The sequence below is a fragment of the Salmo trutta genome, chromosome 30 (genome assembly GCF_901001165.1).
Source record: "Salmo trutta chromosome 30, fSalTru1.1, whole genome shotgun sequence".
NCBI classification, from domain to species: domain Eukaryota; kingdom Metazoa; phylum Chordata; class Actinopteri; order Salmoniformes; family Salmonidae; genus Salmo; species Salmo trutta.
In genome coordinates, this window is record NC_042986.1 from 21,918,536 (window position 1) to 21,943,506 (window position 24,971).

The window sequence follows — 24,971 nt, forward strand, 5'->3', positions numbered from 1 at the left end:
CACCCCACATACTGCTTTATGTTTCATGTCAAACAAGGTAAATAACTTTAAATGGATATTACGAAATCGCATTTAAAGCCTCATTTCTATTGGACAAAAATTGCCACTTTACATCTCGGCGGATGCAAGACGAATATTCCATCGAAGATAACTGACTTGACTAGTTAAATAAAGGTTACATTAAAAAAATATGTTTTTTTTTACAATGGCGCGTTCCTCTGCCCAGGTGTTGCTGGCGCCTGCCAGATCTTTTAATATTACTCCACCGGGGGTGCTGAGCGCACATTTGGGTGTTACTGCGTGTGACGTTAAGTGTCAGCTGGTCAATGTTTACATCCATAATAGTGGTGAAATCTATTGAATGTGTATGGGGGAAACGAGAAGGTAACAACATATACGATTTCAACATAATTTTCAGAAGTACAGTTGACACTATAAAGCAGCGTCGATTAAACGTCACTTCCATAAGGTAAAGACAGCTGCTTCGTATTTCTTTGTTAGCTCCAACCAGACCATAATTTCTCTTCTCTGCTGAGCAGCTCTTCATAGACGACATCAACAGAGACAAAGGTGATACTTTTTTTTATGTAGCTCACATTGCGGCTGCAGTTTGTGCACGTCTTGGTTGGTTGTTGATAACAAAGCCTTACCAACTATTTGAAATAAGGCATAACAAAACACTATGACGAATGCGTATGAAATGCTGACCTAAATGTTGGTTGCAGTAGTTTTGGTGGCCATGAGAATATATTTATGTAATACAGACTCTTTTGTTATTCAGTGGCGCAGCTGTATTTTGTGTGTTCGTTGATTGGTGGGAAATATGCCTCTCTACCACCGTCACCAGGATTCTCGTGTACTGTGGCAGTGCCACCGCCCGGCTACTGGTGAAAACACAGGGAAAGGGCTTATTTGACTTGTTTATGATATAAGAACTTCATGAAAGACTTGAAGAAAGTGCTTATAAAACAGGCCTGTATTTTACACACACCTTCAAGACCCTAAAAGACAGATTATTTTCTCCAGCTACCGCTTGGCTCTGTTGAATGCAGATGGAAAATAACCATTTTTATTTTAAATTTTTTATAATGTCCCAAGTCAGTGGTTAATCCAAATATAGCAATAGAAAGTTATTATCTGGAGCCTGAGGTCAGCATTGCAGAAAATACAGAAGCTGGTACGGATCATTGGGGAGACGAGGGGGATGATGAATCAATTGATCAATATTTGACACCTTTTGTCTGACTCTATCCTAGTTAAACCAGCGTGATCTCTCTCTCTCTCTCTCTCTCTCTCTCTCTCTCTCTCTCTCTCTGAGACCGTGAAGATGGGAGGAGCAGTGAGTGCGGGGGAGGACAATGACGAGTTGATTGACAACCTGAAGGAGGCCCAGTACATCCGTTCGGACCTAGTGGAGCAGGCCTTCAGGGCAATCGACCGGGCCGACTACTATCTGGAAGAGTTCCGGGACAGCGCCTACAAGGACCTGGCCTGGAGGCATGGCAACATCCACCTCTCAGCCCCCTGCATCTACTCAGAGGTGATGGAGGCCCTGGACCTCCAGCCTGGCCTTTCCTTCCTCAACCTGGGCAGTGGCACGGGCTACCTCAGCACCATGGTGGGACTCATACTGGGTGAGTCAGGACAACACAAACCTCGCCTGGCCAGGTGAAATCTAGGCTGAGTGAAAAAGGATAGACTTGCTCCAGATTCACTAGATATTCTCAAAACTTTGGTGACTTAAATTAGATAAGTGCATTGCAATGGAGCAAGAGAGGCTGAGCACAGTTCTTGCCATTGAGACTCTCAGCCACTTGTGGTCTCCACTGCTATACACAAGCCTGTGGATGTGCCCTGTTAAGGGAAAGAAAATGGAGAAGTGTAAATTATTGATGGACTCTCATTGTTGATGGACTGACTCTTTTTCTCATCCTTACTGTAGGTCCATTTGGAGTGAACCATGGTGTGGAGCTGCACCAAGATGTCATTGAGTATGCGTACCAGAAACTGGAGTTCTTCATTAAGACCAGCGACAGCTTCGACAGGTAGGAGGGTTTCATGATGAGAGAGCTGGAGAGAAGGTGATAGAAACAGAAAGGAGGTCAACAGAGCAGAAGCTCTCATAACTCTGGTATAATGCCATCAGGCACAACCAGTTAAATGTAATTACTCTGTAACAAGCTAGTAAGATAACAGTTATTGTGAGTAGGCTACTCACCACACAGAGTAAGTCTGTGTCTTCGGTGTACAGGTTACATTTATTCTGGGTTAAGTGTCGTTGATAAGATTGTCGAGAAAACTGTTTCGGGAGGGCTAAAGGTATCCAAGAAACATCAGACTGGAATGGGGGAAACGTGTGTTTCTGTCTGTGTGTGTGTAGGTTTGAGTTCTGCGAGCCCTGTTTCGTGATAGGGAACTGTCTGGAGATAGCCCCAGAGAGTGGTCAGTATGACCGGGTGTATTGTGGAGCTGGGGTGCAGCGGGAGCAGGAAGACTACATGAAGAACCTGCTCAAAGTAGGAGGAATCCTAGTGCTGCCATTGGAGGAAAAGGTCAGCATGTGTGCACACCCACAAACTATACAGTTCATTCGGAAAGTATTCAGACCCCTTGATTTTTTCCACAGTTTGTTACGTTACAGCCTTATTCTAAAATGGATAAAATATTTTTCCCCCTCAATCTACACACAGTACCCCATAATGACAAAGCAAAAACTGGTTTTATGATTTTTTTCCCCCCAATGTATATAAAAAACACATGTACCTAAGTATTTAGACCCTTTTTGTGTGTGTGTGGGGGGGGCATAATATACTGTAAAACCACCAGGAAATCAGCTCCAAGTGATTTTAATAAAATAAATCTGTTCCCAAGTATTCCCACAAATAATAGAGAGACACGTGATCATATACAAATGTAAGCAAGGTTTGAAATGATTATGTCTTAGTCAAACGTTATTTGTTTGGGCTTCTTGCGGTCAATTTGCGGTCTCCAAATTATTTGTAATTATGTTCCCGACCATCCGCTCAAGAAAGAAATCGGCCCGCGGCTGAATCTAGTTGATGATCCCTGAACTAGAATAAACTAATCTCTTCACCCAGTGCTATTTTTAGAACTTGAATCTATTCTGGTGTCTTGTGGTTTCATCTCCCCTGTCCCTTGCGTTCTCTGTTGTAGAGTTTGTGTTGTCTCATCTTTCTTGGTCCTGCTCCTAGAAATGTTTTTTATACCATTGACACATTTTGACACTTGTTTCCTTTGTGTGTAGCTAATGCTCTGTGCTCCATTTGTGACTTGGGTTTAGAGAAAGGCTCCATATAAATGCACTTTATTTCCCAGAAAGTATTCAGATCCCTTGACTTTTTCCAAATTTTCTTACATTTTAGCCTTATTCTAAAATAGATAAAATAGTTTCCCCCTTCTCAATCTACACACAACACCCCATAATGACAAAGCAAAAACAGGTTGTTAGAAATGTTTACAAATGTTTAAAAAATTAACTGAAATATCAGATTTACGTAACTATTCAGACCCTTTACTCAGTACTGTGTTGAAGCACCTTTGGCAGCGATTACAGTCTTCTTGGGTATGACGCTACAAGCTTGGCACACCTGTAATTGGGGAGTTTCTCCCATTCTTCTCTGCAGAACCTCTCAACCTCTGTCAGCTTGGATGGGGAGCATCGCTGCACAGCTATTTTCAGGTCTCTCCAGAGATGTTTGATCAGGTTCAAGTCCGGGCTCTGGCTGGGCCACTCAAGGACATTGAGACTTGTCCCGAAGCCACTCCTGTGTTGTCTTGGCTGTGTGCTTAGGGCCGTTGTCCTGTTGGAAGGTGAACCTTTGCCCCAGTCGGAGGTCCTGAGTGCTCTGGAGCAGGTTTTCATCAATTATCTCTTTGCTCCATTCATCTTTCCCTCAACCAAAATGTGGAAAAAGGGAAGGGTTGTGAATACTTTCCCAAATGCACTGTAGATGTATTTATTAACCCTGCTTAATACAAACACATTTCCAGTACACATAAACACATCATTGTCCTTCCTCTCCTTAGTTGACAAAGATTACTCGAACAGGCTACAACAGCTGGGAGACCAAAAAGATCATTGCTGTGTCATTTGCCCCACTGGTGTTGCCCAAACACAGAGACAACAGTAAACCGAAAGCAGTGCCTTTACGTAAGTACTGTACTAGCATATCTGTCATATAATTGTCTTTGTAGCAGAGGTAGTTTTCTAAGTGAGCCTTTTGTGTGATGAGTAGCCATGTTGGAGTTCTGGACCCCTATTCGCAAAGCGTCTGAGTAGTGGTGTGCTGATCTAGGATAAAACATTTTATTTTAGATTATAAAGAATACAACAGGGGGAACTGATAGGGGAGGCAGAAGCAAGGCACTTAACCCTAATTTCTCCAGGGTCGCCGTTGATAATGGGTGAACCCTGGCCATGACCCCACTCTCCAAGGGTGTCTCGGGGGAGTTAGGATTTGCAAAAAATATAATAAGAAATAAAGGCACCCTCTAAATTATTATTATTCTAGCTCAGCACTCCTACTCTGAGAGGCTTTGTGAATACAGGCCCTGGAGACTCAAGAGACTGGGGAAGGAGGCAGGAGGTGAAAGCAGCTGAACACTGTTGTCTCAAATGCATGTTGGAATAGTTAGAAAATGAGAATGCAGAACTTCCATCATTTACTATGTGGGGAGGGTGAAATGGTCTCATCCTGTGGTGTGTGTGCGCCTCCTCAGCGACCATGTTTGAGGTGCGGACTCTGCAGGACTTGGCTCGCATTTCTATCCGCCTGACATTGAAGAGGACAGTGGCGGGGCCAGGGCCGTTGCCCAGGAGGAGGTTGGCCCACAGCGGGGAGCGGTTCCGACGGAGGCGGGTCCAACACCGTGGCTCCACCCTGCTCTCCAACCGCTACGTATTCATGAGCCGCCTCATCCCCGGGCCGATGGACAACAACAACAACCGCTCTGGAACCGACACCGAAGAAGAGCAGGAGGACGAGGAGGTGGAAGAAGAGGGGAACTGCAGGGTTCTAGGAGATCCTGAGGAGCAGGAGGAAGAGGAGAGGAGGGAGGCTCCAGTGAACCTGCTAAGAGAGAGGATCCTGGGTCTGCCGCTCCCTGAGCTTCTGAAGATGTACCTGCTTCACTACAGAGAGAAGTAGGGAGGGACAGGAGACGTGAAGCTGTGCGGCCATTCTTTAACTTGTTCCCATCCCTATGCCCTTGTTGACTCCCCTTTCTGGATTCAGAAGTAATGGATGTGTAAGAAATAGTCTGATAACTCCAGCGGAATGGCTAAAATGAGTTCCCACTTTTTTTATACAGCCTACCTAATAAGTTGCAAGTCAACAACTGGTGAATTTGAAATCAACCCCTAAAAACTTCATGTTGAAGTGAATATCTAGAAGAATTGGATAAGTAGAAGCAATATGGTAATGGCACCATCTCCCCCTCCCCTGATAGCCCAGGTACGCCTATCCAGAGGTGACTAGGAGGTAACGGTTGAGTTGGAAAAACAAGGATGGCGAGTTAGGGATTGGAAGCTTACTTAGTCAGCCCCAGAGACGTCACCACCACCAGCCTCCTAGGACTATCCCAACAACTCTTCTGAACACTGAATTCTCATCATCTCACTCAATGCCCTACCTGTGAACTCCATCTACCCATCTTTTGGGGTATCTTCTGTTTTGTGCCTGACCGTGGCACCCCGTCTCCAAGTCCTTCTTTATTCCCTTTGAATTTTGTAAATGTGATTGTTTGGAAAATTATGCTTTTGACTGTGACCGAACAATTCAGTGAAGATTTTGAGATGGACTTACAAGTATTGAAAGCCCCAAATGTTGTGGAAATATTTGCTCATTCTGTTCATATCTTACTGCATTGAATGTAGTTGGTGAAAGCAGGGAATTTGTTGAAGAGGCCATTTCTGTTCAGGCAAATGTCGAGGGCTCCAGGCATTAAGGTATAGTAACACATTTTTGCACACAGAGAAATGAAAGGACCACATTGTCAATCAGCATTACCCAAATTCACTCTTTTCGTGAATTCTTTCATCAAATCTTTTCAAATAATGGGACTGTAGAACACCCCTGTATTAGGGGTAAAAAGTGAATGAGTGTGGGATAGCAATTTACCATCAGTTCTTAATGCAGAACTGTAATCAAAGTAGTGAAGAATGTGTGTATCCACCTGTGAAGGAATTTAAGTACTAATTGGTCTACATTGGAACTTCAGTGTAATGCTCTTTGATGGTGTTTATCGGTTGTTTATAAAATGTTTTGTCTGATGTTCTCAGTGCCAAACTTCTCCAGCACTGGCCAGCTCCAAATGTTTCTTGCGGTTCCGTTCTACAATGTGTCAAGTTGTTCAGCGGAAGTAAAAATTATGTATTTATTCTAAATATCTACGTGTGACAAGATGTTTGGAAAAGGACTGTAGCGTGACGATCATTAAAATAAGTTAAACTATACTGCAAGAAAATTAAAAAGTTGTATTGCTTAATACCAGACTGCTTGATTAGTTTTGAATATTGTGCTTAGCTGCAGAGTATAGTCTTGACTTTGTGCAGGAAAAATTGAAAGAAAGCAATTACAAAAAAAGGAACGTAATTTATGCTTGCTTTAATGATTTAAAAAAATATTTATTTGCAAGAAAGAGACTAGAACAAATTCCCCAGAGGGGAAAACAAAAACAATAACAAACGGCCACCATTTTCACACTGAACTGATGACAGGTGTCAAGATGAGGTAAATGTTTTTTTGAGAAAAGAAAAAAGGCACAATTTACAAATCAACCGTGCCAAGTAAATTCACATTAATAATTATAATACAAAATAATAATCATAAAGGCATTAGAAAAAATAAGCAACAAAATACAGACCGATTGTATAATACAAGGCATCATCCTGCCCGTGTTCCACCCTCGGAACATGTCGAAGCCTTAAGTCCCACACCCTTGTTTCTCTCACAAGTCCTGGGTGTGTTGTTAGCTAACAGTTTATACATGGAGCAGGTATGCTGAAGGTGGCACACCAAACCACCAACACTGTAGCAACGTCAGAGAAAGCGCCTATCTGACCACCAAGCAGGATACACACAGTTTGGAGGGACCGATGCAGTCGTCGTGGCAGAAGGCCCCGCAGCCCTGGCACATGATCATGGCCTTGAGGCGGCAGGAGCACTTGAGGGCCACCTCCTCAGCGGCGCTGTCTGCGAACGCCTGGATGCTGAGCGTGGCGCTCTGGCTGGCACTGTGGCGCTGACGCAGCTGTAGGACGCCATCGGCGATGCTCCTCGAGAAGCCGCTGCCGTCCACCACAGACACGTTGGCCGTGTAGCTGAAGCCGGGCGCCGACACACCGCTGCCCCCGCCCTGCTTGGGCAGCTTACCGTAGAGCTGGAAAGGGAGGGAGGAGATCGAAGAGGAGGATGAAGATGAAGAGGGGGAGGTGGAAGAGTATTGAGCTTTGCTTTGTGCCTCCTTCTTAGCCATGCGGGCTAAGGACATCTCCATGTTCAGCAGTCCCTCCATAGCCCCACCTCCTCCTCCTGTCAGGTAACCGTCCATAGAGTTCACTGCCTCCTTTTTGGTGACCACCACACCTGGTCCACCACCGACCATGGGGCCAGAGGCGGAGGTTTTGGCAAGAGCTTGACAAGAGGGCCGGGAGGTGACCTCGTTCTTCACGCTGGGTGCGGGCGAGAGCTGCTGTTTGGAAGTGTGCCAGTTTATCTTGACAGTGGGGACCACCTCAGAGGGGCAGAGGTCAGGAGTGACCCGGGGCTGAGGAAGGTTGTTGTGGTGCCTCTCCGGAGACTCTCTGATGACGGCCGACTCTTGGGAGTTCCGTCTGGAGGAAGAGGATGAAGAAGAGAGGGATGTAATGACGGGCACGGCCCCGAGGGGCACAGCACCACCTGGCTGCTGGGACAGGTACTGCTGCATGGCCGTGGCCCGAGAGGAGGCCTCCTCCAGCAGGCAGGCCATGCGGGAGGGCACTGTGCCCGGGGGAGAGGACCCGAAGCTCCGGCTTGCTCCAGGGGAGCCTCCTCGGCCAACAGGGGACTTCTGCTGGTTCTGAGATGACAACTCGGGGACCAGGGACTCCCCCGTATGGTCCTCTGTGGGGCCCCTGAAGCGAAGGCCCGGATTCCTGGTCTGTTGCTGCCGGCTGAGCTGGGACTGGGGGGCTGGCTGGGGCCCCCCTGGCAGGCGGTTGATCTCTAGCTTGCTAGACGAGTGCGTCTGCGGAAGGACTTTCTCCATCGGGAGGCTGCCTTGAAGCAGCTGGGTGACCAGAGGATTGTTGGCCTCCACTGTGGACACAGGCCGGGCCGAACTAGGGAGTCTCTTGGAGCCAGTGGTGGGGTGGATGGGAGAAGGCTTCAGCCCCAGCCTACAGTCCTCCTCAGCCGAGCCCCGGCTGGACGCTTTGTAGTCATCCATTGGATCCGTTTTGTGCCCCCTCTGGGTTTGGGAGTGTGGCGCAGCGAGAGTCTGTTGGTCTGGGTGGGGAGTGGATTCAAGCTGCGGCTGTTTTTGGCCTGGCTGTATGAGACTCTGGCTGGGCAGGCCGTTGGGGAAGCAGGGCTGGATGACCGTTTGGCTGTGGCCGTGGTGGTTGGACACGTGAGCTTGGATGACCGGCTGCTGGATCTGCTGTAGAGGGGGGCTGCAGATCACAGGCTGTCCGTGGGCCTGCTGAGACAACCTTTGGAGGTGCTGGATGTTGCCGTTGCGCTGAGCAGGCAGGTGGTGGCTCCACATGCTCAGGTGGGGCTCCTCCTCCTGGCTCTCGTTCTCGCAGTCGGAGGCCGTCTCCGTGGAATCGCTGTGATGCCCTGCTTTGTCCTCTCTGACTGAAGGTGGGAGACGAGGGAGGGAGGCTGTATCTCTACCCCTCTCTGGGGGCTGCGACTGCTTTTCGCCCTGGCTGTGGCCCTCTCTAGCCGGGGTGGGGGGGTTCTCTTGTGGCCCCACGTGGTGGGAACCATGTTGGATGACACCCCCTCCTCCCCCAGCCAGGGACCTGATCACATCCACTCCCTGGGCCCCAAACCTGGGCAGAGAATCTGGGATGGAGGTGGGCGCCAGGGGACCATTTTTGGCCGTTGTCCTGTCACAGTCGTCCCCCTCGCCCCGCCCTCCGAGGTGGCTGGACACAGACTCAGGCTCCAGCAGCGCTGCCTTGTCCGAGAGTCCGTTGGAGGTGCCTTTGACTGGTGGTGTCCCCTCTTCCCCACTCAGCTCCCCTGGTCGCTCCTCCTGGGTGGTTGGGGATGGAGTGGGGGTCTGCGGGGGCTCGGAGAAGGACAGGGAGGGGTTGGAGGAGGTGGACAGAGAGGGGGACGAGGCAGCTGTGTTGGGGGTAGAGGAGGGCTCTAATTTGGACTGCTGTAGTTGTGTTCCAGGCGGATGAGAGCCCGCAGGCGATCCCTGCTCCTCCACATCTCCTGCTCCTCCGGGCTCGACGGGTCCTGGGTGCTCTCGCGTTCGTCTTCCACTGCTGCGATCCTGTAGCCCAGCACCAGCCCTGCCCCCGCCCGGCCCTGGTCCGTCCCCAGTGGCTGCAACAGCAGCAGCGGCCTCGCGCTGGGCCCGGGCCTGCTGGGCGCGGGCTTTGATGTCCGCCAGGGTGCGCGCCCCCGTCCCAGGGCGCCGCGAGCCCTCGCCGGGGGGCACGATGCGGGGACAGATCTGGTAGGTTGGCGGCCCTTTGACCCAGGGCGGTTTGATTCTGGAGAGTTGAATCTGGAGGGATACAGACAAGGAGAGCATATCAAACATGGATTTTACTAAGGCCATAACAGACATTCGCATCCATTGCTTGGCTAAGAATCCCACACCGAAACCCAGTCAATCATCACTAAAGACATTTTTGGTGGAGACAAATCACAATAATCAAACTTACTTTACAGGTTGTTGATTCCAGGTCATAGGAAATTGAGTGCCTGCTACTGCAACACTACAGCCACAATAAAGGGTTACAATTACAAATGGTGACCTCATACCCGGATAGGTGGGACCTTGGGCTCCTCTGCTGTCGGCTGCGGCTTTTCCGTGTGAACACCGTCGATTGTGGTACGAAAGGACTGACGATCTTCCATTCGCGGCCTCTTTTCGGGGAAGCTGGAGAAGGCCTGGGGCTCGTCTGGCCTCCTCTTCTGCTCCTTGGCGGCCTGGGTGGAGGTGGCGATGATGGGGGCGGGGCTGGCTGCAGGGCTGCTCTCCCGGCTACTGGTGGTTGTGCCCCCCGTGACCGAGGTGACCATGGAGGCCCCGTCGTCCAGTGGATCAGCGGTGGCAGCGGCCGTGGAGGAAGAAGAGGACGAGGAGGAAGAATCCAAGCCGGCGGTGAACCCTCCCTGTCTCTCTGAGTTGGAGGAGGGAGATGAGGAAGGGGAGGAGGACGAGGAGGAGGAGGAGGAGGAGGAAGACGAGGAGGAGGGAGAGGAGGTTGAGGCGACGGCAGGTGCAGGCTCTTCGGGGAGCAGGCGGGCGGTGACTTCAGGCTCATCGGAGGCGCTGATGGATACAGGGCTGGGACTGGGGGTCGGGGTGGGCACAGGCATGGTCACAGACGGGAACGCAGGCACAGGGGAAGGGCAGGGCACGGGCTCTAGGGAGGCACACTGGGCTGGGTCCTCCAGTTCACAGTCGGCCTGCAACACGACCTCTCCTCCCTGCACTGTGGTGGCCTCTGGGACGGGCAAGGGGACAGAGGCAACAGAAGCTGCATCTAAAGTGAGCGTGCCTTCCAGCTGCTTGGAGGACTGCAGGGTAGGGGAGTTGGTCTTACAGAGGGTGCGTTGCGCCCTGCGTCTCAAGTCTGCCCGCGTTCGCCGTCTCATCCTGCCATCGCGCCTCCGCCTGCCCACATTGCGGCGCTTGGGCGTTCCCGCCGCCACCAAGGACACCTTGCTGTCCAGAACACTGGTGGCAGCATCGGCCGCTTCGCTCATCGTCAACTTCAGAGACTCTTCTCGGGTCAGGCCAGACCTGCAGCAATAGAACAACATTAGTATAAAGAGTATATACACTTTTATAAAAGACACTGTTATACAGTTGAAATAATCAAGTAAATTTGCAAATGGTCCATGGAATAACAGGGAGCTTAAAGAAATAACAGCCGATGTTGTGGCTGTGGATGTTCAGAAGACTTACTTTTGACCGTGGTACTCCTCAAAGAACTTCTCCTTCCATGCCTCCACTTTCTTCTCTTTCTCCATTTCCTGGCGGAATCGCACCTGCATCTCATGGGTGAACTCCCCTGAGCAGGTCAAACAATATTGGATTAACCTACAGATAACTGGCTATAGCGTTTTATATAATACCTTTATGTATTGACTGATTTCTGTTTCCCCTGGTATTTGCATGGTATTTAGTAGGAAGCTATGTGACAGCATCAATGGGTACTTTCTGGTACTGAATACCCAAGAGACAGTAATTCATGGGATATTATTGTACACCATGTTATTTCTAGAAAAATACCTGCCAATTTCTGTAGAGTAAAATAAATTGCTAGTGAATGAACTCCTGAACGGAAAGAGTTCCCCACCTGTGTAGCCAGTCACTAACCCCTAGTCACGTGATATCAGTGGGGCTTTATACCAACCATAGTATATAATTAAGTAAGTAGGTACTAACCCTCAGCAAGCCTTTCCTTCCAGCTCTGGGAGGCGTGTGTGAAGAATTCATTGTTGAGAGCCGAGTTACTGAGGCGAGCCAGACCATCAGGTCCAACCTGGAGAAGAAGGAAGACTGGGTTACATTCACAGACAGAGCTGTACGAGAAATCCAAAAAACAATATGGCACTGAGAAATGATGAGACATTATGGGTTGGACTAAAAAGGCACACTCCAATGGAGAATCTACATTGAAAAATCTTTAGTCCAGGGAAAGGTTTAACCTGGGTCCGGGAAACTACCCTTGAGTTATACAGTTGAAGTCAGAAACAGCTTTAAACAGCTTGGAAAAGTCCAGGAATGATGGCATGGCTTTAGAAGCTTCTGATAGGCTAATTGACATAATTTGAGTCAATTGGAGGTGTACCTGTGGATGTATTTCAAGGCCTACCTTCAAACTCAGTGCCTCTTTGCTTGACATCATGGGAAAATCAAAAGAAATCAGCCAAGACCTCAGAAAAATAATTGTAGACCTCCACAAGTCTGGTTCATCCTTGGGAGCAATTTCCAAACGCCTGAAGGTACCACGTTCATCTGTACAAACAATAGTACGCAAGTATAAACACCATGGGACCACGCAGCCGTCATACAGCTCAGGAAGGAGACGCGTTCTGTCTCCTAGAGATGAACGTACTTTGGTGCGAAAAGTACAAATCAATCCCAGAACAACAGCAAAGGACCTTGAAGATGCTGGAGGAAACGGGTACCAAAGTGTCTATAGCCACAGTGTAACTAGTCCTATATCGATATAACCTGAAAGGCCGCTCAGCAAGGAAGAAGCCACTGCTCCAAAACCGCCATAAAAAAGCCAGACTGCGGTTTGCAACTGCACATGGGGACAAAGATTATACTTTTTGGAGAAATGTCCTCTGGTCTGATGAAACAAAAATAGAACTGTTTGGTCATAATGACCATTGTTATGTTTAGAGGAAAAAGGGGGATGCTTGCAAGCCGAAGAACACCATCCCAACCGTGAAGCACAGGAGTGGCAGCATTATGTTGTGGGTGCTTTGTTGCAGGAGGGACTGGTGCACTTCACAAAATAGATGGCATCATGAGGGGGGAAAATTATGTGGATATATTGAAGCAATATCTCAAGACGTCAGTCAGGAAGTTAGAGCTTGGTTGCAAATGAGCCTTCCAAATAGACAATGACCCCAAGCATACTTCCAAAGTTGTGGCAAAATGGCTTAAGGACAACAAAGTCAAGGTATTGTCAAGGTAGTGGCCCTGACCTCAATCCTATAGAAAATTTGTGGGCAGAACTGAAAAAGTGTGTGCGAGCAAGGAGGCCTACAAACCTGACTCAGTTACACCAGCTCTGTCAGGAGGAATGGGCCAAAATTCACCCAACTTATTGTGGGAAGCTTGTGGAAGGCTACCCGAAACGTTTGACCCAAGTTAAACAATTTAAAGGCAATACACTCAATTAGTATTTGGTTGCATGTAAACTTCTGACCCACTGGGACTGTGATGAAAGAAATAAAAGATTCTCTACTATTATTCTGACATTTCACATTCTTAAAATAAAGTGGTGATCCTAACTGACCTAAGACAGGATTAAATGTCAGGAATTGTGAAAAACTGAGTTTAAATGTATTTGGCTAAGGTGTATGTAAACTTCCGACTTCAACTGTAAATGATGAATAGGATTATAAATGATGAGCATGCTCCCTCACCTGGCGGTCAACCTCGGGGAGGAGCTGCAGGAGTTGCTGTTGGGAGTGGGCTGGAAAGGCAGAGAAGGTGCGCATGTTGATGAGAGCCCTGATATTGGTGTTGACCAGGATAGAGCCGGGCGTCTCAAAGTCCACCTCCACCCCGCCTCGGCTCCTCTTCATGGGCCCTGCAGACAAACACAACCACAGGCCCGCAAGTGGCTAATGCTATCCAATGGATATGGGTTTAAAACTCATTCATTCAACTAACAGCAAGCACAGCATGGCCGTTCCATTGCAAGCCAACAACTCCAGTTAAGAGCCAGCAGCACAGTCATTCAGGCGTTTAGTTTAGCAGCCAACACAATCACAACAGCTATCAGTCAGTGAGCGGTTAAGTATGTCCTGGCCGGATAGCCAGTGTTGGGATAGCTAGCCGACCCTGGCATTCAGTTAGCAACCTGCAATGCACTGCTGTTCAGTTAGCATTAGTGACCAATGCATCCCTGACAATGTTAGCGACCAGTGTACTATTGGTTAGCTACCAAATCACCCTGTCAGTCTGGGATTGACCCAAAGTCCAGGTTTGACGCTTATTCGTAGACAGCTGGCCTGTGTAGAAACTGAGACATACATCTAATAGTTCTACAGATTGTGTTCTATGTCCAGATTATGTTGTTTGACCTCTTCATTTGTGACAGCTAAATTCATAAGATATACAGATTTGTCAAGTTGTTTACAGTTCAGGTTCCGTCAGGCATATCTCTTTGCCAAAGGTGTCCTGAACAATGATGAAAGGAAAATAAACTGGGTTACAACTGGGAGAGGGAGAGGTTGGTGTTTTAGGGTTTACTGGAGTGAGGTTGGTTGGGTTGGTGGGCTTTATTATACCCGGGTCTAACCCCTGTACCTGAGTGGTAGCCACGCAAGCTCTTGAAGTGCTGGGGGCGTTTCCAGCTAGCCAGCTCAGGGCGGGCACGGAGCGTGGGGCCTGGACCCCCCCTAGAGTCTTCCCTGCGCCTCCCCGCTGCTCCTGAGGGGGAGAGGTGGGGGGAGGGGGAGCCTGGTGAGACACTCCGGTCACGTGTGTGAGGGGGGACTTACGAGCGGGAAGGTGGGGGTGGGCAGGTCAGGCAGACAAGCCAAAAGGGGAGGCAGCAGAGCCCATAGCACGGGGTGGGGGGGATTGGGACAGGTGAGCAATACATACAAAGCAAAGGGAGCAGTTACCCAGTCCCACAGTAACACAGAGAGAGGAGGGTGGGGGGTAGGGTGGAGCAGAAATCTCAGAAAGAGCTCCCCCACCTCATAGATAGCAATTGGGTTTACTGGGCAGCTAAATGTAAGGCAGGAGGGAAGGACTGATGAGACTGGAATTTCCAGGTGCACACAAAAAGAAGCAGGGAGGACAGAAGTTGCACTCAGACAATGAGTGGCTAGGAGGGTTATTCTGCACGTAGAGACTGACAGACAATCAGCCACAAGAGGGGAGGGTTTCAGGGGATCCTCAGAATGAGAGAAAGACTGTGTGCACGAGGAGCACGGTCAAAACTGCACACAGGTCACATTTCAGTCAACACGACACCTGCAGGAACACTAGCCATTCCTACACTTTCTTCCCATAGATAGCACTAAAACAGTTTAAAGGCCATTCACAGACTGTTTTTGTTACCCAGAGCTTACTGAGAAACTTGAAGAGGTTACAGTCTAAGAATGCTGCTGCAAAAGTAAATAGGCAACACATAAATAAAAAGACTGGCAAAGCAGTAGAGGCCCATGCTGGGTGAGAAATGGTCCAAGACCACTGTAGGAATATGACTCAGAGGTGTCTGTGTGTAATGCTACAAATTCTGCAACATTTTTATGCCCAGGAAGAGGTTGTGTGTGTGTGTGTGTGTGTGTGTGGGCACAGCGAAATGGGGTTAGGGTAGCAAAGGGGCTAGCAGAGAGAAGTGCTCACCTGATGGGACGTGTTCACCATTAACCTTGAGTGGAGTGAGGACCACTCGCGGCATCATCACAGCCTTCTTCCTCTGTCTGCTTGACTGCAGCGAAGGAGAGAAACGGACATGGTGAGAGGTAATAGAACGCTGAGGTTGTCACTAAGCCAGACAAAGGGGATCCGCAATCATTTCCTATGCATGTAGTACTCATCTAAAAACCTCTTTAGACTCTATGCACAACCACCTATAATATCTCTATTGAGCAACAGTACACATACAGACAGCCCAGGTTGAGGGGGTAAAGCGTACCTGTCTGGATCGACTTAGTCGGGTCTGTGCCTGGGCCTCAGAGCGCACCTGTCCAGAGACTCCAGATCTACTCAGCCTGGTCTGGGGCTCTGTGGAGCAGGAGGCACTAGACGAGCTCTCATCTATGGACGCTGTGAGGGGTAGAGGGGGCTATGGTCAGATACCAAATTGTTCTCTCTTTACTGGGTTTCAAATGGTTAAGTTGATGATAAATGGTCCATGGACCACAAACACTGACAATAAGGTTTTTCACACTGCACATGTTTTGGTTTCCGTTATCACAATTGGTGGTGTTTATCATCTAGCATTTTTCAGCCATGTACTCAGATAAACAGGAGCTCTCACCCAAATAAAATGTTTCTCTTAAACAAAATGTTAAAAAAAAGATCTAAGCCACGGTTGGCAGTTTCATGTGCACCCGTAACCACAGCAACAATCACATCCTAAAAATAAGAAAAATGTCTCTGGTTTGCAGTTGTTTAAAAACACTTCAATTTATTCTATCATAGGCATGCTCTTTCCGCCTTTATCACGACACATATTCCTATGTTGTTTTCAAAGTGCCTTTGAACAGGGCAGTCAGGGAGATTTAATAGTGATGTTAGATGTGTGTGCTTAATAAAGACCAGTGATGTAGTGGTATAAACAAATGGTGGATAAACTGTAAAAGGGCGGTTGATAAGATGGGCGGTGAGTAATGTAAATTTCAACGATGTTAATTTACAGTGGAAGTAAACACCAAATAAAAAGGGCATTTACTCTCCACTAAATGATCACTGATGAAGGCATGTGGTGATCCCAACCATACACACCATCGTTCTCTCCACTGGCTGCAACTGTTTCCATGGAGTCACAGCTCTCTTGCTCCGCACCTTCCGTTAGCCCTGCTGTTGCTGCGTTAGCAGTAGCCGGTGTGCTGGCTTCGGCTGTCTCCGCCTCCGTCGAACTCTTGGTCCACTGCAGAGCGTTCTTCTGCAGAGGGACAGTCAGAAGAGAGATTGCTATCACAAACATGCATGCGTGTGTATTCCAGATATGGGTTTGTATGAGGTTTATTACGGGTAGGGATAAGAGGTACGTGCGTGTTTGAGATATGGGTGTGTGGATTGGGCTGGTTCCATACCTTCAAGGTAAACAGACTCATCCTGCCAGGAAGCTTAAAGAAGATGCTGTTTTTTACTCTGTCCCCCCTCACCTGGGAGTGCAGCATGGTCACCAGACAGGCCAGAGGGGCTGTGCCACTGGTGGACAGAGAGAGAGAGAGAGAGACAGGGTGGGGTGATGGAGAAAGAGTGGGGAGAAGATGAGTGTGAGAAACAGAACAATACCTATGGTATGCAAAGAGACAGCTAAACATAAAATGGAAATATTGTCCCTTTGTTCTTGTGCCATCTTACCTTCTGATTTTGTTGAGCATATTGTGGATCAGGCCAGGTAGAGATCATGGAAGAATTGTGAAAAATGTGAGTTAAAGTTGAAACATTCCTTTCTCATGGATATTCTCATAACATATTGACTTATCTTTCATAAAACATGAGCGATTCTATTCTTGGTTTTGTTGCTGGTATACATTATCATAAAGATGGGCTTTAAAAGTATAATGCGAGATTCTGGCATTTAAGCCCTTGTTCTACAGTTGAAGTCAGAAGTCTACATACACTTCAGCTAAATACATTTAAACTCAGTTTCACAATTCCTGACATTTAATCCTAGTAAAAATTCCCTGTCTTAGGATCACCACTTTATTTTAAGAACGTGAAATGTCAGAATAATAGTAGAGAGAATCTTTTATTCCAGCTTTTATTTCTTTCATCACATTCCCAGTGGGTCAGAAGTTCACATACACTCAATTAGTATTTGGTAGCATTGCCTTTAAATTTTTTAACTTGAGTCAAACATTTGTGTAGCCTTCCACATGCTTCCCACAATAAGTTGGGTGGATTTTGGCCCATTTCTCCTGACAGAGCTGGTGTAACTGAGTCAGGTTTGTAGGCCTCCTTGCTTGCACACGCTTTTTCAGTTCTGCACACAAATTTACTATGGGATTGAGGTCAGGGCTTTATGATGGCCGCTCCAATAGCTTGACTTTGTTGTCCGTAGACCATTTTGCCACAACTTTGGAAGTATGCTTGGGTTCATTGTCCATTTGGAAGACCCAAGCTTTAACTTCCTGACTGATGTCTTGAGATGTTGCTTCAATATATCCACATAATTTTCCTTCCTCATGATGCCATCTATTTTGTTAAGTGCACCAGTCCCTCCTGCAGCAAACCACCCCCACAACATGATGCTGCCACCCCCGTGCTTCACGGTTGAGATGGTGTTCTTCACCTTGCAAGCATCCCCCTTTTTCCTCCAAACATAACGATGGTCATTATGGCCAAACAGTTCTATTTTTGTTTCATCAGACCAGAGGACATTTCTCCAAAAAGTACAATCTTTGTCCCCATGTGGAGTTGCAAACCGTAGTCTGGCTTTTTTATGGCGGTTTTGGAGCAGTGGCTTCTTCCTTGCTGAGCAGCCTTTCAGGTTATGTCGATATAGGACTCGTTTTACTGTGCATATAGATACTTTTGTACCTGTTTCCTCCAGCATCTTCACAAGGTCCGTTGCTGTTTTTCTGGGATTGATTTACACTTTTCGCACCAAAGTACGTTTATCTTGAGGAGACAGAACGCGTCTCCTTCCTGAGCTGTATGACAGCTGCGTGGTCCCATGGTGTTTATACTTGCGTACTATTGTTTGTACAGACTAATGTGGTACCTTCAGGCATTTGGAATGAACTAGTCTTGTGGAGGTCCACACATTTTTTTCTGAGGTCTTGGCTGATTTCTTTTGATTTTCCAATGATGTCAAGCAAAGAGACACTGAGTTTGAAGGTAGGCCTTGAAATACATCAACAGGTACACCTCCAATTGACTCAAATGATGTCAATAAGCCTATCAGAAGCTTCTAAAAGCCATGACATCATTTTGTAGAATTTTCCAAGCTGTTTAAAGGCACAGTCAGCTTAGTGTATGTAAACTTCTGACACACTGGAATTGTGATACAGTGAATTATAAGTGAAATAATCTGTCTGTAAACAATTGCTGGAAAAATTACTTGTCATGCACAAAGTAGATGTCCTAACCTACTTGCCAAAACTATACTTTGTTAACAAGACATTTGTGGAGTGGGTGAAAAACGAGTTTTAATGACTCCAACCTAAGTGTATGTAAACTTCCGACTTCAACCGTACTTACCCAGAATCAGATGAAATTGTGGATACCATTTCTATGTCTCCGCGTGCAGTATGCTGCTGCAGCATTGCTATTGTACCTGTAGACTTCCAGTCATTGCGCTAACACTAGTTAACGGTAGTTTTGCAAACCAATGCTAACTTCCTTCATACTGCCTGCAGAGACATAAAAAGTTATCCACAAGTTCATCTGACTCTGGGTAAGTGGTTGAACAAGGGCTTAAATGCCAGAATGTCGCATTATCCCTTTAATTAAATGTGTGTGTGGTGGTTGTTTACCTCATTTCCTTGAGCCCCTTGGTCTGTATAACATGCAGGATCTGCTTGGGCGTCATGGGGGCATCAGAGAAGTTCTCTAGAACCTGGAAACATTACAGTCAGTCACGAACATGTTATAGCCCATACAGATTCAATTTAAGATGTACCTCCAACTATACCATACATCCAGTAAGTGAATACAGCAGCTTCAGAAATATCTGGTGAAAAAAGGCTACAAAATGTGAACTCCATACCTTATGAATGGAAGATTCACAAAAGGCAGTGTATAAAACTAGTGTCCATTTATTAAAATGTTTCAGCAGAAAGCATGTGGCTTTAATATCCACTAAGACAGTGAAATAGCACAACACACAATACACCCACAACTTGGCCTATCCCTCTAGGAGAACCAATTCATATAAACATACTATAACAATTTAAATAAGTGATATCGTGATAAAAAATAAGTGGGTAAATGCTATGGTGAAAAAAGTGATGCTCACTATACTTTCAATGCATTTTTACGCAAACGGTGGGTAAAAAATCACGCAAAATAAAAAGGTGCGTAAACAATGTTTATCCTCCACTACACCACTAATTCTAATAAAGTGACATCACTACATAGCCTAGCAGCATTTGTGGTTTTAAGTGCCACCTCCACTCCCTTAAAAATACAGTGAATTATTGATTCATTTCCATTAATAAGACCAGAGATAGGTGCTTGAGGTTGTGCCATCAATCCAGCGCCTCTCAGTGTGTCGTCATGACAGGATGCATGAGAAGGAACAATACATACTGGGTACTAGAGCGCTGCTTCAAATTAACCCAAGGACACACGTGCAGGAAATTGGACGAAGAGGAAAAGGTATTTCGGTCAGGGAGACCAGCAGACAAAGCCAACTCCAAGCACACAACACACACACACTGACAACACAGGCACACACTAAAGATGCACATCACAATAGAGCAACAGTATGCACCATGATTCAGTGAGGCGTTGATTACAGAATACCAAGACATGTGGCATTCAATGTAACAATTATGTAGTCCTTGTCCCTGCAGAAAAAGGAAACTGAAAACAGTCTCTGAGGAACTCAAGGGGGCAGATGGTGGATAAGTTAGACCTATCAGGGTTCTCTGCAATCTGTGGAGAAAAGAACCTGCCCAGTCATGCATGGAGAAAACCCATCACACACCACTACCAAACTCTTGATTAATGCCATGGCAGATAGATTATTTTGACTTACTACAGATAGGCCTATATGAAAATTATAAACTAGCCTACACAGACTGTGCTTATGGTTGTCTAGGCAACATAACATTGTTGGTAATAGTATGAAAAGTGTCTTGAAGGTTCTCCTTTTTTGTATGTGGTGTTATGCAACCCTAAATGGATTTGTTCCATACGGTGATGTGGATGCAGTCGAAGCGTGTTCCTCTATCTTGTTGAAGATACAATTTCACACCGGCCCATCCCCATTTATCTGAATGTGTGAGCGTGCAAGCTAGGTATGTGTGTTTCACTAGCGGTTCTCAAACCACGCTTGAAAGTCTGTATTTGTTTTTATCTCTTATCACTAAATCGGGTCTGTTATTCCTGTATGCCTCAGAGAATAATGAGAAGCTAGCATGGCCTAGCACAAGTTTCGGAACACACTGGACTCGCCTCAGCCTATGAATATTGTTTAGGCTCCCCAAAAGCTAGCCTAGCCAAAACATTCGCACCACAAGGATCTGCAGTGACATATGGGCTTGGGTTATAAATACATGCATTCCCCACACAGTGAAAACCAAAAATGGCACTGAGCTATGTAGCGCTGCCGTGGCGTGCAAGGATGCTGATAGGCAGGGAACAGAAAAGTAGGGTCTGGCAACGGAATAGAGCCCCACCCTAACATTTAAGTAACTTCCACACCCATATTAGAAAGGAGAAATTAGCCAAAGTTGAGCTATAATGCATCTGCAGTATGCATGCACAATATAAAACATGGTAGGCTTTATAGCTATGTGAACTGAATAAAATGTGTCATTAACTGCATCCAGTTCAAAATCCTCAAGAAACACCAATGATACTGCTATGCAACACAGCCTCATCTGGCAGTGGAGTCGCAGAAGAGGGGTCTGCCTACCATTTAAACTAATAGACTGTTGCCTGAATGCAGACCGTTTACAGCAGTAAATGGGCACTGTGTTAGGGCTCTGCATAACTACACAATGTTGGTGCCTGACTATCTTACTCTGCATCAAGACACAGCTCTGAGTGGCAACCTCATGACATTCCCAATCGTATATCCTTTTTACATACAATTTTAATCCAAGTACTCTCTGATACAATATAAATAAATGAAATCTACCTCATATAGTAGGCCTGTATATTTAGACCAGTCTACAAAGAATAGAGAATAGGGTGTCTTGTTGCGAAAAAAACATAATGGAAAATTGAATTACAATAAAATGTTGCAATGGTCATTGAAGAAAGCCACAAGAAGACTTGCATTACACAAGAACACAGACATGATTTGTATACCATTGGGTAGTAACGTTAGCTGGAAGCCTACAAGCAACTTCTTAGCTGTCTTCTTTATCAATATTGCTAAATAAAAACGTTACATACATACATACACCAGCTTAGCTATCCAATAACCATGATGATAGCTACATAAAGACAACTGTATCCATCTTTGAATGGTTGTAGCTAGCTACCACCAAGATTACATTAACTAAGGCTTGGGGTGGTATTCCCCTGACCCCTGCTCTGACCATAACCAGAGGGACCTGTCTAAATGTGTTAAAATAAGAGCAGACAGTGTAATTAACGTTAGCTTGGGTGGATAACTCTGAAATAGTTATTTGTTTACATTTTCAATGAATGGTGGTACCACTGGTAGTCTGGCTAATTTACCAATACAGTGGGTTATGCTAACTCGCTAGCTAGCAAACAAAGGGTCAAACTGGAAGGCAGACGTACCCGTATGTTAGCTATGCTCCTGTCAACAATGAGCGTTAGCTTAGATACAACCAGAGCCATCTAATGATAACTCTGGCTACAACCACACGTGGAATGACTAACGTTAATCATATGAATAATAAAAGTATTTCGTTATCAGGGGCTCAATGCATTTACTAATTTCACTGTTAACATGCTGGCGATTTAGCTAAATTAATTTGAGATTATCCGAGCACTCCCTGCTAGCTAACGTGCAGCCCAGGCTCCGACTAATATTTGTTTGGTTGCTGAGTGTTTGTCTTCCCTGTCAGTACATTAGCTAGCTACTATATTACAACTAAAGACAGTATTACCATGCGAGCCGCCTCAGCCCACGTGCGTTCCTTCTTTCTCTTCTGTTTGTCCTTCATTTCCTCCCCTCTAATAGCTAGCTAGTTATCGGTTGCGTCTCCAGCAGCAGCTAGCTTCCTAGCAAGCTAAATACGGTCGGTGGATCAAGAAACCCCGAACTAGCAAGCTAACGTTAGCTGAACTGTTTCTCTCCGTTTCTCTAGCCTTCCCACCACGTAGTTGCTCGTCTGGTGCTCGGTAGGCACGCCTCTTGTTGAGCTAATTCATTTAGCTATATAAACTATTATTGTTCTACGCTAGTGCACGGTAACGCGCCTAAAGGCTAGTAAGAAGCTAGCTAGCTAATAAACACATACGGGGGCGCAGTAACGAGCGAGCGCCTGTCGTCTTGAAGCTACTACCACAGAGTTTCTAAACCTAGAGGGCCCAACATCGCGATACTTCCCAAGACTCTACCTATAGCTCAGCGGACTCAACAGAACAGACTGGGGTTTGGGAAGTCAAAGAGAGAAGTGGACAATTCTTCCTTAAATTGTTCGTTTTCTCGATTTCTGAAGGCACATTAGATTCGAGCCAATGTCTTAAGTAGCTGATTGTGTTATAACTCCAACCTCAAACTGACACGTTTTCATTTTCGTCAAAAACGACTTTATATCGATGGACCGTTAGACCTGATGACTTGTTTCATGCTCATGAGCTTAGCTAGCTAACGTCGCATACTAAACCATATTGTTTTAATAGGGGTTCACAGCGAAGCTAACCTATTGCTTATCTCTCCTGTATTCTTTTTTATATTTCTTGACATGGTCAAATAACTGAAGCATAAATGTGTAACTTTTTTCTAAATTGGCACAGAGTAACTTGGTAAAAAAATAATGTCACATATTGGCCTATAGGTGGCGGTGTTATAAGCAGTCTCACCTAACACACTCCAGCACAGTAGGTGGCGGCATGAAGACTAAACATTTGTTTGCTGACCGACATATTGTATGAAGAAGTCTCACTGAAACCGAAGATAGAACAATGAGCCAGATGTTTCACTGGATGTATAAATCTGAAGCATCCAGTTGGCGTTTCCACTCACCACCAACCATGGTGATGAGAGGAAGCCCAGTGGCCTGCATTGGAGAAGATGGCGCGAGATGGATTTTGGCCGACATTCTGCAAATGTTCTCATCGATGAAACATTTGATCTCAATACAGTTTTCTATTCCCAAAACTAGAATATGCTACGAACAGAGTGGACTACGTTTTGTAGACTTTACCCTTTGCCAAAGTTTAAAAAAAATTGCCATTGTCTAGAAGGAGTGCACGAGTGAATTGAGTTATTTCACAGGAGCACTTCAATATGCAAATACATGCTAGAACGCGCAAATAGGATCTCACTTTAATCGATTTTAATAGTTGCAACGGACAGTATTTTTCAATGACATCACGTTTGGGGTGTCTTCCGTTCACACTAATTAGCACAGGTAGTCGACTCTGTCTCCCGTCTGTTTTCCGTAAACAAGCGCTGTATGATGAAAATATGGCCATGTGGAAACCTTAACTAAGTTGGAGAAAAGCAAAGGGATTGGTTAAGAGATGGCGGAGTCATCAGGAAATCAGATTTTACGTGTCCATTTAAATCCTTTCTAAATCCACTCCACAATGGCTTATCTACTTGACACGTTCTATGGTCATCAAAGCCATTATCATGATGAACCATGTTAAGTTTGGCATTGATGTCTTAAAAAATAAGGAAACTATTAACAATTCAGTTTTTTGACTATGTAATGCTAATACTTAAAATAATCATAAATAATATTCTTCTCATGGACTAAATGTCAGATTCACTCCAAATCTTGTTTGAGTTTGAGAAAACAACATTGACGCACTCAAAGATGGCCGCACTATACACTATACCAGTTGATGCATATTAGCACATATGCTAAAATGTGCAAAATATACATAAAAAATCGAATAAAAACCAAATTTGGAATTTACTAATGAAGGGATTGATCACAAGATGGCTGAGTTATTGACAAATCAGGTTTTACGTTTCCATTTAAAACACTGTAAATCCACTCCTCAGTGGTCTTTCAACTTGAAACTTGTCATCACCCTCATGGACGTCCCTAAGATTGACCACACTGAATTTGGTATTGATATATAAAAAAAACAAGGAAACTATTAACAACTTAATTTTTGCATATGTAATGCTAATGCTCAAAATCATCTGCAATCCTGTTCTTCTTGAAAGGTTTTGAGAAAAAAAATAGGTGCTGCATTCAAATATCTCCACACTGTACCTATAGATGCATGTTAGCACATATGCTAATGCTAAAAATACTGGGCACAGACGTCAGTTCAACGTCTAGTTTTCGTTTACATTTGGTTGAGCGTTCAACATAGGTGAATTCAAGCAACGTGAAATGTCATTGGCCGTACTGTAGGTTAAAAGTTGAGTGAAAAAAATACGAAATACCCTTACGTTGACTTTTTGCAAATCCAATCAGTTTCCCACTTTGATTCAACATCATCACATATATTTATTTTGGGGGGGGGGGGTTGAAATGACGTGTTAACAATGTTGA

The 24,971-nt window shown here is 45.8% G+C and overlaps 2 protein-coding genes across 7 annotated transcripts; one reads left to right on the forward strand and one right to left on the reverse strand.

Moving 5' to 3' along the window:
- The first annotated feature begins 223 nt into the window (after positions 1-223).
- Positions 224-6,512, forward strand: LOC115168260 (protein-L-isoaspartate O-methyltransferase domain-containing protein 2). Of its 5 annotated transcripts, none has more exons than XM_029723363.1 (7): positions 225-384; positions 502-570; positions 1,319-1,634; positions 1,943-2,045; positions 2,381-2,552; positions 4,048-4,171; positions 4,741-6,512. In XM_029723363.1, the coding sequence occupies exons 3-7, from the start codon at positions 1,328-1,330 to the stop codon at positions 5,166-5,168; spliced, it is 1,134 nt and encodes a 377-aa protein (XP_029579223.1). In that variant the 5' UTR covers positions 225-384; positions 502-570; positions 1,319-1,327; the 3' UTR covers positions 5,169-6,512. The 5 variants fall into 5 exon arrangements, with proteins under 5 accessions (XP_029579222.1, XP_029579220.1, XP_029579223.1 ...); XM_029723364.1 differs by having other exon boundaries at positions 1,328-1,634; XM_029723362.1 differs by having other exon boundaries at positions 224-384; positions 502-1,634.
- A 94-nt stretch (positions 6,513-6,606) lies between these two features.
- On the reverse strand, positions 6,607-22,849 carry LOC115168259 (putative Polycomb group protein ASXL1). Of its 2 annotated transcripts, XM_029723358.1 has the most exons (13): positions 22,398-22,849; positions 19,119-19,201; positions 16,999-17,001; positions 16,725-16,842; positions 16,414-16,573; positions 15,602-15,732; positions 15,310-15,394; positions 14,260-14,382; positions 13,371-13,537; positions 11,653-11,749; positions 11,170-11,275; positions 10,017-11,004; positions 6,607-9,756 (listed from the first exon to the last, which is right to left on the reverse strand). In XM_029723358.1, exons 1-13 carry the CDS (start codon positions 22,452-22,454, stop codon positions 7,075-7,077), a joined length of 4,800 nt encoding a protein of 1,599 aa, XP_029579218.1. In that variant the 5' UTR covers positions 22,455-22,849; the 3' UTR covers positions 6,607-7,074. The 2 variants fall into 2 exon arrangements, with proteins under 2 accessions (XP_029579218.1, XP_029579219.1); XM_029723359.1 differs by lacking the exon at positions 14,260-14,382 and having other exon boundaries at positions 22,398-22,848.
- Positions 22,850-24,971: the final 2,122 nt, after the last annotated feature.